Source organism: Amborella trichopoda, chromosome 1, assembly GCF_054954075.1.
Source record: "Amborella trichopoda isolate Santa Cruz 75 chromosome 1, AtrichopodaSantaCruz75HAP2 v2.0, whole genome shotgun sequence".
Classification (NCBI taxonomy): Eukaryota; Viridiplantae; Streptophyta; class Magnoliopsida; order Amborellales; family Amborellaceae; genus Amborella; species Amborella trichopoda.
In genome coordinates, this window is record NC_142336.1 from 55,363,950 (window position 1) to 55,381,358 (window position 17,409).

The 17,409-nt window shown below is 38.9% G+C and overlaps 1 protein-coding gene across 1 annotated transcript in view; it reads left to right on the forward strand.

The window, feature by feature from the left end:
* Positions 1-9: 9 nt before the first annotated feature.
* The window catches only part of LOC18440869 (phenylacetaldehyde reductase), a 29,470-nt gene continuing 12,070 nt past the window's right edge, over positions 10-17,409 (forward strand). The window contains exons 1-4 of the mRNA XM_088845736.1: positions 10-377; positions 9,651-9,820; positions 10,974-11,165; positions 12,663-12,825. Coding sequence (XP_088701862.1) covers positions 266-377; positions 9,651-9,820; positions 10,974-11,165; positions 12,663-12,825 — 637 coding nt within the window. The 5' untranslated portion in view covers positions 10-265. The remainder of the gene's footprint in view (positions 378-9,650; positions 9,821-10,973; positions 11,166-12,662; positions 12,826-17,409) is intronic.

Genomic DNA, 17,409 nt, shown 5'->3' on the forward strand with positions numbered 1-17,409 from the left:
TAAAATAAAATTTGGAAGTGCGGCTTAAATGGATTGTTTAAGGTTGCAAGTTTGCAACCTCATAGAAACCCATTAATTTTTAGCCATTACGTGTGGACTTACGAAATCTCCGATATCCCGATGATGTGGACGGAACACCTCTCCTTGTCGAGAACAATCGGGAGCTGGAGGCCTGGACTAAGATAAATTATATTTACATTTAGTTTTACCAGTTCTCATCGCCATTGCGTCGTGTAGAGTTTAGAAATTGAAAGTTAGAAAGAAGATGAGCGGGAAGGTCGTGTGCGTAACTGGTGCTTCAGGCTACATTGCCTCATGGCTCGTCAAGCTCCTTTTACAGAGAGGTTACACTGTTCGAGCCACTGTTCGCGATATCAGTATGCTATTTTCCCCTGCATTTTTGTTTTTATGCCTCCTTTCTTTTTCTTAGTCGATGGATTTATCTTTCTTTGGATGATGAGAGAGAGAGCTAATATTTAGGAGTCGAAAGTGAACTGTGAATTGAATTGATTTTAGTTAACAGCTTACTCACTGAATGAACTGAATCACGATTAAATTTTTTATCATGTAAATTTTGGAATTTTCTGGCGTTTATCTGAATGAAAAAGCAAACTAGGATCTGGTCTATAGAAAGGAAGTAATAAGAAAGATCGATAGTCGAATTTTCAATGTTCATCTTTTTCTTTATTTTCTTTTTAATGATTTGGTGCGTATAGAAATCTTCAACTGGGAGAAAAGAAAAAGAAATATCAGGAATCGACTGTGAGGTGTGACTCTAATTAGTTATCAAATCAAGAAAATGTCTATCAAGGTTATCAGTATGAACTTTTTGTGGTTTGTTGCGTTCATCTAAATGTTTAGGCCTTATTTGCTTTCTTTAAGTAGGCGCAAACTAGGGTTTGTTTGTTAGAGAGGCTGATTCAGAAATATCAATTGTTTCCATCTATTCTAGTATAATAGTTTGAGGCACATATTTTTCATTTTTATCCATAATTTTGTGGTTGTCTGCTTAAATCCAACTTAGTTTAAGGTAATATATCTTGAAGTTTGTATGAAAAACATATAAGAGAGAGAGAGAAAGAGATAGAGAGATAGAGAGAAATAGATATAGATAGGGGTGCAGTTTGCATACGGACGCATCCGTAGGTGTAGAGGTAAGGTGCACCTTCAAATTTTATCATGGTATATAATTTTGATGTAAAATGTTCTTAGGATTATCTCAAATTCTATTTTTATATCTAATAATAAAATTTTAAATTTAAAAAATGGTTAAAATCAAGTATATCTATAAACAAATGAAAATTTTAAAAATGGACGGTGTAGATAATATGTTGTAAAATGCACTATTTTTTAGACTTAAAATCTTTTTATTTTTCATGGTCATACATCTCAATGTCGAGATGATCAATCAAAGGGTTTTTCAACATTAAAACTACCTTTTCCAATGGATTTTTGAGGGGCATCCGTAGTTCTACATTATAAGGTAGCATCCTTATATAAACTTTTACCTATAGATAGGGAGATGAAGTAAGAGACTTTGAAACTCTTTCTCATGTTTTTTGAGATAAGAGGAGTGGTATATCCATTGATATATTTATACACATTTACAAGATAAGTACAAAATCATGTACACTTAACAAATTGATATGGTCAACCTTAAATATCTCATTTGGGATAAAGAGGAGATGATTTGTTTGTTGTGAATGTAAGTTTGGTGGAAGGAGGTTTCACAAGTTCGTTAATATGCCCCCTCAAGCAGATTGTCCGAGTAAAGTGACAGATGGTCAACTCGTCATGAAGTATGTGAAACCTGGTAGAGTGCAGTCCTTTAGTGAATAAGTCCACCACTTGTTCATGGGTGGAGACATAGCGAACATCATGATCTTTATGAAACAATTTTTCGCGAACAAAGTGATAGTCAACCTCCACATACTTACTACGTGCATGAAAAACTGGAGTAGCAACTAAAGATAGTGTGTTGTCGCGCCAAATGATTGGTGGAGAAGGTAAAAAACGTGCAAGTCCTTGAGAAACATGCGAATCCAGACAACTCGGCAGTGGTGTGAGCCAAAGATCTGTATTCGGACTTTGTAGTTGACCTAGCAATAGTGGGTTGTTTCTTGGCACTACATGAGACAAGGTTGCTACCAAAGTGTACACAATAGCCACTTGTCGACCGACGATCATCCGGATTGCTAGTCCAATCCGCATTAGAATAAGCAACAAGTTTTAGTTGGCCTGGCAGAAAGTGAAGACCATAATCAATTGTGCCTTTAAGATACTGTAGAATATGTTTGACAACAATCCATATGTCATAGTGGGGCTGTGCATAAATTGACACACTGGATTAACGGGAAAAGCAATGTCGGGCCTTGTTATTGTTAAATATTGGAGAGCACCAACAATGCTCCGATACTTAGTACCATCAGGGAGTGGATCACCTGTGTCCTTAGATATTTTGCTACCATCGACAACAAGAGTCGTGTAAGGTTTGGCCCCACTCATTTTGGATCGTGCAAGTAAGTCCACAATATCTTTAGATTGACACAAAGAGGATCCTTTAGATGAGCAATGTCCTTTGATGCCCAAAAAATAATGTAAGGGCCCGAGGTCCTTCAGAGCAAAGAGGTGCCCAAGATCATGGATTAATATATTTAAGTGGATGCCACTATTGCCAGTGATAAGAATGTTGTTGACATAGATTAGAACAATGATGATAGTGCCATCGGTCAAGCGGACAAATAGAGAGGTGTCGGCATTAGATCCCACTAACCCGAGACCAATAAGATACTGTGTGAACCTCTCAAACCAGGCTCGGGGAGCCTGTTTGAGACCATACAATGCCTTGAGAAGGCAACAAACATGCATAGGGAATCTAGGATCAATGAACTCCTACAGTTGCTGCATATATATTTCCTTAGAGAGAACCCAATGCAAAAATACATTTTGTACATCAAGTTGTCAAATTGGTCAATTATGAGTGATGCCAAGCGAGAGAACCACTTGAATGGTTGTAGGTTTGACAACTGGGCTGAATGTGTATGAGTAATCTATGCCAAGTTGCTGATGAAAACCCTTGGCTACTAGACGAGCCTTATATCTTTAAATAGTCCCATCTGCTTTATGTTTGATTTTGTATATCCATCGACCTCCAATCACATTTTGGTTAGGGTGAGGTGGTACAAGTACTCACGTTCCATTTTTAATGAGTGCATCAAATTCACTAGCCATAGCCGCCCTCCATTCTGGTAACTTCGATGCTTGAGTGTAGCATGTGGGCTCGCTAGCAGTAGTAGTCGTAGCATGGGCAACAGGCATAGGGTACAATATGGATAGGAGCACACGTTTGTGGTGTGTCCCATCTTTACTTTGGGTTATCATTGGGTGAGTGGATGGTTGCCAGGTCTGGGTTGATGATGCATTATTGGTATTTGAAGTTACAAGTGGTTGCGTAGATAAGGGTTAGAGTTAGTGATGTCAAAGGGGTCATGTTGGGTGGAAGCAATTTGTTGTAAAGAGGAGGTAGGAAGTGTCATAAGAAAGTTGTTAGGAGTAGAGTTAGTGGGAGGAGAATGTGAGGTATTAAGGAGGCTGGGTGTAGATTGAGGGGCTGTAGGGACATGCGAGGAAGCATGGACAGGTGATGGGGAAGATCCATGAGGCACATGAAGTGGGCTAATGACCACAGACGAGGTGTGACTAGTTTTTGTGTGAGGACTAGCGGAATGCAGTGGTGCAGGTTGCAAATGGGAACCGCAACTCATCAAAATATTACATGCCGAGAGAGAAAAATACGCCCCGTGGCCGGATCAAGACAATGATACCGTTGATAGTTTAAGCTATACCCGACAAAAACACATGGAATCGACCGAAAGGCCAATTTGTGGGTGTTATATGGTCGGGTATAGGGAAAACAAGTACAACCAAATGAGCGCAAAATACTATAATTAGGTGGTTGCTGGAACACTTTTTGATATGGCGAATTATTGCAAATGACTTTTGTAAGGAGTCAATTAATTAGAAAAACAACGGTGCGGAACACCTCCACCAAATATTGTTGCCGCATATGAGCATGGGCTAACAAAGAGAGCCCTGTCTCTACCACATGATGGTGTTTGTTCTCTGCAGTGCCATTTTGTTCCGGTGTGTAGGGGCATGATAAGCGATGAGCGATGCCATTAGTAGATAAAAAATGTTTGAAGCGATAGTTTGTAAATTCGCCCCCTTTATCAGATTGTAGGCTCTTAATTTTAGTTGCAAACATATTTCCACCAAATTTTTAAATGCAACAAATACATCAAAGGCATGTGATTTGAGGACCAAAGGATAAAACCAACAATATCTACTATAATCATCAATAAAAACAATATAATAACGATATCCACTTATTGGCATAACTGGGGAGGGACCCATATATATGCGTGAATAAGTTGTAATGGTTGAGAGGCAATTGATGGAGATAGACTGAATGGTAATCACTTGCTTTTACCCATTTGACAAGAAGTGCAAATGAATGAAGGTTGACGAGAAACATCCGTGGGTAGTCGTTGAGAGAGAAGGTGTTGTAAGGTACCATGTGCAGGATGGCCCAAACGATGATGCCAGGTTTGAGGAGAAACTCGTTAACTGGCGAGAGCAAAATGAGGCATGTATTTATTCGTGTGGCACGTATTTATTCGTGTGGCATGTATTTATTCGTGTGGCTATGCTTATTTCAAGAGAGTAGAGACCATTCGTACTCCGTCCTCGAAAGATGATCTTCCCCATTCGCTAGTTCTTAATAAAGAAATCAGAAGCATGGAATTCAAAGAAACAGTCATTATCAGGACTAAATTGTTGAATGGAAAGAAGGTTTTTGAAATGTCAAGTACATGTAAAATATTATTTAAGTGAAGTTTAGAGGTGGGAGAGTGCATAGTGGTGGACCCAATGTGATGGATTTTCAAACTTGTACCATTGCCGACTGCCACATGATCTGCCCCTGGATACTCCGAGCGAAGGGAAAGATTGGCTAGATTGGAGGTGATGTGGTTCATTGCCCCTATATCAGCATACCATGCGGTGTCTATTGAAGGAGCGGTAACCATGGCAGCAAGTTTTTGAGGAGGGTGTCGATCTTGGAAAGACATATGCAAATGCAATTAAGAGCGAGTGGTTCACTCGGTTACAGATCTAACATATTTGTTTTTGTGTTGAAGAATGATTACTGGAAGATGAATATGAGGATGGGCTACGACCACCATGATCACGGCCTCTACCACGATGGTTTGATGATCTGTCACGATTTCTGCCATGACCTTGAAATGAATGGGATGGAGCACGGTTGGTAAGAAGGGTCGTTGCTAGCTGGTCTAGAACACCTTGTTGTTGTTGGGTTTCAAGGCTAATTTCTTGATTAAGAAGAAGATCATGAAAGCTCATTTGAGCACCGGATCAGCATGAGTTGTGATGGATGTCACCAATGAATCATATTCTGGACTAAGGCCTCCCAAAATGTATAGGACAAGATCATTGTCATCAACAAGATGAGCAATAGCGGTAAGACTGTCTGTGATAGTTTTTGTCTTGCTGAGGTAATCCGATATAGACATTGTTCCCTTCTTAAGGGTTTAAAGTTGAAGCATAAGTTGCATCATACGAGCTGTTGACTGTGACACATAGAGCTTCTCCAATGTTTTCCACATGTCCCTAGAAGTAGTGAGGCCAACCACTTGTGACAACACTCCTTCTGTCATTGTGGCAATTAACCAACTCAATAAGAGTTGATCTTTTTGTCCCACACAATGACTATGAGATTTGAATCACCCTCACAATACTTGGATGGGGAGGGAGTTGATCCATCAACATAACCATATAGGTCTTGGCTGCGCAGAATAGGTAAGAATTGTGACCGCCACAATAGATAGTTGGTTCGATCAAGTTTGGTGGATACCAATTGCATGATGTTAGATAATTGTGGAGAAGCTGCAGGAATGGCGGAGGAATAAAAAGATTGAAAAACTGGTAAATTCGACTGATTAAGGGGTGCTTGTGTGAGAAGCTATTGGGCCTTTAGAGGTGAGCCTTGGCTCAATGGTGCTGCAATAGTCAAACGTGACTATCTGCAATAGTCAAATGTGACTATTTAAGGTTGGATGCAAGGCAAAGACCGTAGAAGCAAAGTAGTTGCTTTGCTTGTATTAATATTGTGCACTTGCCAATAAGACAAGCATAGCATTCTATAGTCTAAGTAATGCAAGAACGTAAATTGGCAATGTCCGTTTATGGATGCCAAATAGTGCCCTCTCTGATACCATAAGAACATATAAGAGAGAGAGAGAGAGAGAGAGAGAGAGATGAAGAAAGTGACTTTGAAAGTCTCTCTCATGTTTTTTGAGATGAGAGAAGTGGTATGTCCATCGATATATATATAAAACATTTACAAGATAAGTACAAAACATGTACACTCAACAAGTTGATATGGTCAACCTTAAATATCTCATTTGTGATGATTTGTTTGTTGTGGAGATAATTTTAGTGGAAGGAGGTTTCACAAGTTCGTTAATAGGCCTCAACTAGCCGAGCACAAAAAAACTTTGTAACATTTATTTTTTTAAAAAGTAAAAAGACAGGAATGTTTAGAAACATATTTTTAGATGATTTTGATGGGTTTTAAGATATTTTGAGAACTTTTCTTGTCATGCAATCCAATTTTTTTATGTTTTCTTTTGATTTTTTTGAAATATTCATGGTATAAATTAATATTTTAAAAAATAGATCAGTGACCTTGATCGCCGATCTCGAAAATATGTCTGGATTGGTGGACGGCGGTCAGGATCAGTGAATTGGTCGGATCTGCCCAAAACAACCTTAAATTTGTTTTATAAAAATTTCTTAAAAGTCTAGTTTTTCAGATTTCCAAAAAAATTGGGGTGTTGCATTATAATTTTTTGTTATTTTCTAAAAAATATATAAATACTGAGAAATAGTTTCATATCTTAGTGTTTGTTGCCCATTATATTTATTTGATAGTGAAAGTGAAGTCTCTAACTCAATTTTTTATTTTTATAATCTCCAATGCCACTCACGCTTGTAAAGATAAAGGGTTTTTTGTCTATTCATTTCTTATTTTTCCACTTAACTTGAAAATTAATTTATTGAATTAATTATTTTTCTATTTATATTTGTTTACTATTATATCTCTCTATCCGCTCTCAAAATTTTCCCAAAATCCGTCGATCCTCAAGTCTTTTTTGGTTGCTTAAATATTTGTAAATTTTTTTTTTCTCTTTTTGTTGTATAACTTATAAACATCTGTATTAAACCCTTTTTGCTTCAGACACTCGTTTAAAAAGATAAGCACTTTACCAAAAATTGCTAAACTAACATAAATGGACTAAAAGTTCATGATAATATACCAAGATCAATCACAAATTAACCATATTTCACTGAAATTATAAAATAAATAAATATTTCACTAGATATTTTTCTTTAACCGCATGAAAGCTCTGCAACTTCACTCTCTGCAGTGGAGAGATCGAAACTGGCCAAGATACTGCCTTTTTTATAGGAATCTAGAGGGAGAATGACTATAATACCCTAAACCCTTAGTATTCTTTTTCTTATTTAATTTCATGGGAGAAACTGTTTAGCTGAAGGACACAGTTCAATTGGATTATACTATGCTTTTCCATATCTTTCTTTTTTATTGAAAAGCAATTGATTTTGAATCCAAAACAAGTCCATTTTGACCTCTATTGATCTTGTTTTCTATATCTTTAGTCGTTTCTCTTACTCTCCATTAATGCTTGTTATTTTTGTCTGGAACTGGTCTCTACATTTGACTGGGATCTTCTATGTGGAAAAGAATAAATCCTTAATGCTCCTCTTGTGCTGAAGGATCGGGACCTCTATGCTCTAGTATAAGCAAGGATATGGTGTAAGAAATATCCCACATTGGAGATGGGGGGTGGGGGGCAAATCCTTATAAAATGGGTTAAAGGGGCAAGGGGTGAAGACTTGGAGTTTCCGTAAGATGGGTTTAGGTGCGGGTCCTCCTCTTTAATGGAGTTGGACCACTTTGCATAAGATGTGTTATTTAAAGAAATATTAAATTTGAAAAATAAAATATCCTCTTTAAGGAGGTGGACTTTTTTTTTCAAATAATAAAAAACTATAAAATGTGGCATGAGAAATTAGGCTGGTTTGGTTCGGTTACCAGTTCCTGACAGAACCAACTGGTTTTGTAGAGACTGGCCCGAACCGGTCGTGTCATTGGGGAAGCGGCCAGTTCCAGATAGTTTGCAGGAACCATTTTGTGTTCAATGATTCCTGGATCGGCGTTTTTTAAACATTGGTATAAGTCAAATGCTGATCCCAAATAATTGGGATAAGGCTCTGATGAAGATGGTATAGATCAAATATTTCAATAGTCTCGCTTTTATTTATATTTTCATCTTCGATAGTCTTTTAATGATTTCTATTACTTTCTTAAATTATTTTTAACTATCTTTCACCTTTTTTATTTTTTAACATTTTCCCTTGGTGTGCATTACTCGGGCGAGTCCCCACCCCCTTCACAAACTCATGTTCCCTCTCTACATATAAAAAGAAAAAAAAGAACTTGTCCTCCAAGTGGTCGATGTGAGATCTCTCTCTCACGCACACATAATCCCACACACACATACATTTGCGCAGACACACACACATAGAAAGATGCCCCCTCAACAACATCCCACCCCCCAAAAATAAAAAAGCCCCAAGTTGGGTAGGAACCTCAAAACGCCTAGGCACCCGCCTCCATGTTTTTAAACATTGCTGAGTTGATATTAATGTGTTTTTCTCGATAAATTCCTCTCTGGGATATCTTTTTCTTTTTGAACTTTAAAGTTAGTCTGTTTATTTTTTTAATGCATATTTTGGTTTTTGGATAAATTATGCAGTACTTAATCAAATTCAACTCCCAAACCGGTACTTAGATGATTCACATGGTATTTATTCCATGTTTTCATGAGTCATTTTCAGTTCTTTATTGACTTTGTCCAGTCTCTTATGTGTGTGCATTGTTCTTTCTTGATTGGTGCTTTACATGCAGCCTTACATAGAAACTCCACTTTTTTAACTATGTTACGTGTCGACACCACATGCTGACAATTGGACATGTGTCGACACACACAGGCATGCCCCAGACATGTTACTGTACGTGCCAGGTCATTTATACATTATACATATGTATTGACACTTCACACTTCTTGAGGAAGTGTCATCTTTGGGGACACATGGTACCTATTGAATTTTTGTAGAAAACAGGTCTTTGGAAGCTCCCCAATTTAAACATAAGCCATCATCCATAATAGGGTCAGCTTCACCATCCAAGCTGTGCTTCACGAATGACATATATAGGGAACTAAAAAAAAAAAAAAAAACTAGGATTTACTACCACATTTTCCATGCAAGGGTGGCGTACAAGGTATGAAAAATTAAATATAGTAGTGCATTGTACAAAAGTGTCTAAAAGTACTGGGTTTTCAGGCTCCTGTACTTGACACCCCAATACATACTAGACACTGACATGTGTTGAGGTCCATGTACCACTGCTTGTAGGTAGCTTTTATACACTGATTTTAATTCTACTGGATTGTAGTCAATGCTTTTGTGTTATGGTATTGCAGATGACTCAAAGAAGACCAGACACTTACTTGAACTCAAAGGTGCCAATGAAAACCTTAAATTGTACAAAGCTGACAACCTGGATGATGGATCCTTTGATGCAGCAGTGGATGGATGTGATGGTGTTTTTCATACAGCGTCTCCGTTTTATTTTCAAATCAAGGACCCTCAGGTTGTTTCTAATTTCTAAGTTATCTGCATTTATGACAATTACATTACAAACTTAGTTAGGCTTGAAGTATACTGGTACGTGACACTTACTAACTTTGTTATATTTGGGATTAAATTAATTTTTTCAATTTTTCATTGCAATAGATTTAGCTGTCTGCTGGCTCTTAGAATTAGACAGACAGATGCCTTTATTTCAAAGTGTCATAATGTCCTGTTAATGTGTGAGATTTTGTAAAGTTAAGGGCTTTCCTAATTTGAATTTAGAGCACCCATGTCAAGACTGTGTGAACGTGTTTTAAGGATTGTATTCTTTTGAATTTCATTGTATTCTGTTTATCTAGAATGTGTTTTGCCTTTACATATGATTGGTCATTGACTCCTCAGTAAGAAACTTATAATTGCCAATTGGTCCCTCTCCTAAAACTAGTGATTCTTTGCCAATTCTTACCTAATGAAACTTATCTATTCTTCTGTGTCCATGAGGCATTTCTGGATGTAACAGTCCCTGACAATATTGTTAGTTATGCAGAAAACTTAGTTACTTCAATTGCGCAAATGGCGCTTTCTAATTTCTATTGTCCAATCCTTCCAACAGAAGTAACAGAACACCATGTATTTTCTTTTGACTCAGATGATTTAAGCTCATGCAGCAGTGTGTACATCTACAAGCCAGAAATAGACCCATTGGCAGTGCCAAATGGTTGGGTTGGTTGATGTCCTTGCATGCAAAGCTTTCTATGTCCATGTTATTTCTATGAGTCAGTTTGTGTGGTTTCATATTCCAGTTAAAGTTCTCAAATGTTGATACTTGATAGAAGTGTCTCAATGCCATTTTATTGTGCAAGGTATTCTTTGTTGTTTCTAGTATACTTTGGTATGGGTTGGTTGATCGTATCCAGTATCTGATTCTGAGGTGGTGCTTATGTGGATACTAAGCAATACATGATCAAAAACAAATTAGGTAATAAATCAAGCCTGCATTCGTGATATGTCATCTGTTCATAAATACCAGAAATGTTTAGTCTGTTTATAACCATATAAATATATTTCTTAATCTTACTGGATTATGCCTTGGTTTGTTTTGCTTACCCAGCATTTATATTTTTTTACTTGCCACTGTATTTAATGTATTATTCTTTGATTGGATTTACTAGACTGAAATGATTGATCCAGCTGTGAAGGGAACTCTTAATGTTCTTCGGTCCTGTTCCAAAACTTTATCTGTTAAAAGGGTGGTTGTTACGTCCTCCATGGCGGCTGTGTTGTTTAATAGAAATCCCCGAAATCCTGATGTTGTTGTTGATGAGACCTGGTTTTCAGATACAACAGTTTGCAAAGAAGCACAGGTTAGTAGTTCTGTATGCTTTTTCTCTGTAGATTTTTTCCCTTAATACCATCTCTACATTCACAAAGAAGGATGCATGAATAATGAGTTCAATTTATTGGCTAGATCTTTGTTTAAAAATTAATATTGGATAGGTATGTTTATGTTGAAAGACTTTTAGTAGTCAATATTGAAGGGCCAATCGTCTTAATGTCCCGGTTTATCTTGTTGTGCTTTGCAAACCTTGAAGTATGATCTGAAAGAAATTTTCATGTTATGACATGTGAAATATAGTTATGCTGTGAAATTTGGTAGAGGAATGGTCCGGTAAGTTAAGTCCATATACTTCTTAATTATGGTGGATGAAGGTGTCCTAGTTGGAAAGATGCGGGGTCTAAGTGGCCAAAAGGTTAGCTAGAATTTGGCCAGGTCAAGCATGGGTATAGGACAATGTAAAGTTTATTGTTAGATTTTTTTTATGTAGTGAAATCCTTCTACTAATTTTAAGTATAAAACCACACTCTGATATATGCTATTAACAACTTTACCATTCCAATAACTTTGATGCTGAATGGTACCATTGATGGTGGGACAGTTGGTTACCGTAGTTACATAACAGTTTTCTCAATTTTATTTCGTGCGCTTCATATTTTCTAATGTTTGTTACACCTTCAAAATTTTGTCTTGAGTGAATCCAAATTGTTAGTATGTGTATTTTTACTTTCTTAGGTGTTTCTTGCTCAATCAAGAGCACATGCAGAGGATTGGAAATGATGAAAACAAAAATAATGAAAGTAATGAGAGAAGAGGGAACTTGTATGAAGATTGGTTTGCTCAAGTGGCCCTATTCCTCTGGGAGGGAGACCCCACTTAATATTTTAGGTTGCTTGCAAATTTTTGAGAAGAGTGATATTGACTATGTATTTATCATGAAGAAGGGGGTAATATGATTTCTTTTGCAGTTGCCCAAAAATTTTTATAAGAATGGCTTTTACAGAAACATCCTTCTCAGTAATTATGTTCATATGATTTCGACTAATAAGGGGTATATTTTATAAAGAAAGGAGTTGCATGGTTTGCCAACTGCAATATAGGTAAGAATGGGGCTTCCTTCTCCCACAATACAGGTAAGAATGGGGCCTGTTCCATCTCCCTCCCTCCCTCCCTTCCTCCCTCCCTCTCTCTCTCTCTCTCTCCCTCTCTCTCTCTCTCTCTCTCTCTCTCTCTCTCTCTCTCTCTCCCCTCTCTCTCTCTCTCTCTCTCTCTCCACGCACACACACTCTCGCTCATACTTGAGTACAACTCATGTTGTGATAGTTGCCTCTACTGTTGTCGTCCACATTTGGCTTTCTATTTTTTTTGTCAATGTTCTATTTACATTGCATTTTATCTTTTCAATATGTGGTTTCTGTTTTCTGTGGGCATCCCTATGGTGAAATATCATGTGTTTCTCAATGATATTTGTAGTAATTTGTGTTTGTTGGATTATTTTTCTGAAGTGCTTCTTTTGTTCTGGCAGAACTGGTATGTCCTATCAAAAACCTTAGCTGAGAAAGCTGCATGGGATTTTGCGAAGGAGAAGGGGATTGACTTGGTGACAATAAATCCGGCATTCGTGATTGGTCCCCTTCTACAACCAACTTTGAACACAAGTTGTGCTGCTATTCTAAATCTTGTAAATGGTAAGCACATCACTTAGCAATGAATCTCTTCTTTTGTTTTTGAACATGTTAACATTGTATTAATAATTAAAAAGATACAAGGTTTCCAAAAAATAGGCTATCCACAAAGTGGAAGCTCTATATACGAAAAAACACATTTCCATAAGGGGTGCAGTGTAGAAACAAACTATAGGCCTTCATTACAAGTTAATTACATGAACTGTCTATAAAGAGCCCATAACCAGTGACGCAGCGTCCTTAGCGAGGGTGTCGGCTTCCTGGTTTGATTCCCGCCAAATATGCCTCCATGAGATGATTATATTCCTGTATAGGTGTGCAATTTCATAAAAAATGTGGGCCAGGGCCAATGTTAAGGGAGAAGAGTTTGATTCCCAACCAATAATATTCTTTGAATCTCCCTCAATGATAATCGAGGCATTCCTGTAGGGGTCTAGAAGTCTGATCCCCTCAAATAACGCCAAAGCTTCAACTGTCAGTGAGTCGGCGTGGCCAATGTGTTTAGAGATTGAAGCGAAGATGGATCCACTGTGGTCCCTGAGGAGGGCCCCAATTCCCGATGGGCCAGGATTGCCCAGGGAGTAGCCATCGAAGTTGAGCTTAATTTGTCCCAGGTCGGGAGGTCTCCAAAGGGAAGCTTGAGGTAAGCGATAGTGTCTAAAGAGAAGAATGGCTTCCCAATTTTGATAGAAGTCAGAGTGGGGTACGCCTTTGAAGTTCTTGTGGTTGGTTGCCCAGAAAACAACCCAGCATTTGATCATGGTGAAAAGGGCAGACCTGGATATGTGTTCACCCCAGAAAATCCTATTGTTGCGCTTGATCCACAAGGCCCAAATAGTAGCTGCCACCAAGGATTTCCACAATAAGATGCCTGATTTATGCCAGGGGAATGGTTGAAGAGAGTTTAGGAGCTGGGTTACGATGGACCAGTAAGGCCCATTGGCATTTGAATAGGCGAAGAACTTTTCCCCAGAGCTTGTGGGCTAAGGGGCAGTGTAGGAATAGATGGGCATGGGCATTGCTCTCCTCGTCCGCAATGCATAGAGCACTTCGATTAGGGAGAGGAATGGCTCTTCTCTGAAGATGGTTCATGGTGAGCACCCTCTGGGAAAGAGCTAGCCACATGAAGACTTCAATTTTTGGAGGGGCGAAAGAGGACCAAACTTGGGCTGCTGGGGATGTTGGTGAGAGAGGGAAGGTGGGTGGTTGTAGAAGTTTGTGATAGAAGGATGAGACCGAGAAAATACCCGAGGGACAAGGAGTCCATATATTGAGGTCCACCCCCAAAAAAGCGAGGAAACAATTTTGAAGGGCAGCAGCTAGCTCAGAGAAGTAAAATTTCTGAGTCGATAAGAGCTCTTCTAAAAAACTGGGTTCCAAGTTCGAAAAGGGTCAGCCATAGTCATCTCATCTGCCACCAATGCCCCTTGGAAATGAGCCAGTAAATAGAGATCTGGGTACTGATCTTTGAGGGATTCTTGCCCTAACCAAAGGTCATACAAAAAAAGAACTCGGCTTCCTACTCTCAGGTGAATGTGTATGAGGCTTTTGAAAATGGCCGGGGAAGAGATATATATCCAAATCCCGGAAGATCCATTGTTTGCCTTGTACTCAGGCACCCAATAAGAGGGTGCGAGGCGATATTTGTGCCTCAAGATGTCAATCAATAACCGGTCTCTTTGGGTGGCAAGGCACCACTACTATTTTTCGAGTAAAACCTAGTTATGCTTCCTCAAATTTCGGATACCTAGACCCCCTAATCTCTTTGGTTGACACAGTTTCTCCCATGAAATTAAGTGGAACTTGTGGTTCACAGCCTCACCAGACCAAAAGAAACTGCAAAAGATCATTCCAGCTGAGAAATCATTGCTGCAGGCTTGTGAAAAAGAGACATCTGGTGCACAAAAATATTGGCAAGGGTAGCCGTGATGAGAGTTAACCTCCTAGCCGGGGATAGGACGCGGCCCTTCCAGCCTGCGAGTAAACAATCCACCTTATCTAAATTATACGATCACAAGCACTGCACTTTTTTGATTTCCGATGCAAAGGGTAGGCCCAAATAATTAGAAGGAAGATGTTCTGCCTCTCATCCCAAATTATCTGCAAAAGACAGTAATTTGGAAATCTATCCCCATTATCTTGGACTCGTTGAAGTTTACTTTGAATCCCGTTGCGAACTCGAAGCATCTAAGAAAAATGAAAAGGTTGTCGAGTTCAAGAGGGGAAGCATTGCAGAATACCAGGGTATCGTTTGCGTATTGGAGATGGGTGACTATAGGGCTTTGGTTTCCACATTTAAAGCAATTCATTCTACCAGAGGCGAACATCTTAGAAATGGACTGACTAAAAACTTCTACCGAAATGGCAAAAAGGAATGGGGAAAGGGGATTACCCTGCCTTAATCAACTTGAAGAAGGGAAATGGCCTTTAGGTGATCCGATAATGAGAATAGAGAAGAAAGGTTGGGAATAACATACTTTCATCCGTTTTCTCCATCGGCTCCCGAAACCCATTCTTGTAAGCGTTTCTTCCAAAATTTCCCAGTCGACATGGTCATACGCTTTTCCCAATCTAATTTGACGATGAGATCAGGTAGTTTTGCTAAATGTCTTGAGTGATACACTCGTGGGCTACTAGGGCCCCATAGAATATTTGGCCATTTTTTACACAAGCACTCTGGGAGGGAGAAATAACCAGGGGGAGTGAGGCCTCAAACCTCGAGACATTCTTCTTTGGGGCTTTGAGAAAATGAAGGTGCATGTTAAATTTTATACAGAGTTCTAGAGAGAGAAAGGGGAAGACTTGGGCATAAATATACAAGGAGTTCTAGAGAGAGAAAGGATTGACTTGCATAATGTTTGATGTGAGTTAATGGCCTGAGATGATCTAAGGTTGGAAGATGAGATTCAAGGTCTCAGCAAGGCTTGGAGCTGGAGAAATGGTTCCTAGGTATCGAAATCAGTAGAACCTTTGGTCTAAAGAAATTCAAAGTTTGTGAAAGTCTAATTGAACTATTCAAAGGCTCCAGCTGCGAAGCTCTTCTCCTACTCATGGCAGAGCGATACATGGAGGAGAAGAGAGAGGCTTTTGGGGTTTTAGAGAGAGAAGATTCAAATTGTGTTGTTTCTTAGAAGGAGAAGAAGAAGAAAGAAATATGAGGTTTGAGAAGGTCTAGAGACACTTGAGAGAGAAGAAGAATTGGGAGATCTTGGCTTGGGTCAAAAAGGAAAGGAGTTTTGGTTTTGAGCAGGGGGTATTCCAAGTGTTTGATAAAAGGTTGAGGTGGAGGCTGCTCTTGGGTGGTTACTATGAATAAAACGCAAGTCAAAGTCACAAATTATTTGAGAGTTCGCCTATGAGAGAACTCCTTTCCATCGAAGTTTGAGTGAATTTTCATCACCTATGGGGGAGATAGGAGTGATGGAGAAGGAAGAAGTTAAGGATGGAGTAAAGCATCAAATTCTTCGCTCTTCTACTAGGTTTGATCATTGTGTTGATCCAGTGATTATGGTAGGTGATAATGTTGTCAAAGATGGACTCCAACGTATCCAATCTAGTGTTGTCGTATCTTCTCTCTAAAGGTACAGACATTGCGGCTTTTCAGAGATAGGTGGACAAATCTTGGACTTCGACCCCTAGCCTATATAGAAGTATCCCTGAAAATAAAGCTATATGTTTTCTTGGATCGAGCAATGAAGTAGCCAAAGTGATAAAACAGAAATTTTGGAGGTTTTGAGATGTGGAATTGACAGCTGAAAAATGGGTCCCAACCATGGAAAAATCTCTCATTAAACTCAGGTCTGCATATTTTTCAGTGAGCAGTATACCAGTTATAGCGTGGTCGATGGAAGTTTTTAAAGAAATTGCTAGCTTATGTGGGACTCTAATTAAGATTGATTGGACAAAAACATCGTATCACTCGCTAATATTTCAAGTAGAGAAAAAAGAAGTCAAGAGTCGTGCCTCATGTATTATGAAAGTTGATCTATTCGATTTTCCCTTGACCTTTAAGGAAATCAGCTCCACACAAGACAATAGCAACCAAAACAATGATGTCAGTACTTCTGCTGATTCGAATGTCCCTAAGTCTAATGAAGCACAAATCATGGGGATCTCTGTGAGCATCGATGGCCGACCTAGTACGACGGCATGAAAACCGCAAGAATCGAATGCATCTTGAAGCAATTCTGGCCGTTCATCGCAATCAAGCACCGCTTTCATTGGGAAGCGCATTGTTCAACGGTGGGTAGTAAAGTATGATGCCAACAAAAACTTAAATGTTGTATCTCAAAATTCAAATGAAAAGTCGGCTCCCATCTCTATCCAAAATAGATTTGTTGTACTCAAAGATCTACCTAGCTGTGTTGGGGACATGTGTGTGGAAGGACACCACCGAGTATAGGAAACATCAGTGCATGCAATGAAATCTCAGGTCCTCCATCATGAAGCAGAGTCTCCCAAGGTGCTTATCTCTAGTGTGTTTTCTGGTGCCCTCCTTAACCACCCCCAACTATCCCTTTCATCAGCAAAAGGCAAAGAAAAATCGTTATGGCCATGGCGTACGGGAAGAAGATTCTAATGAAAAGA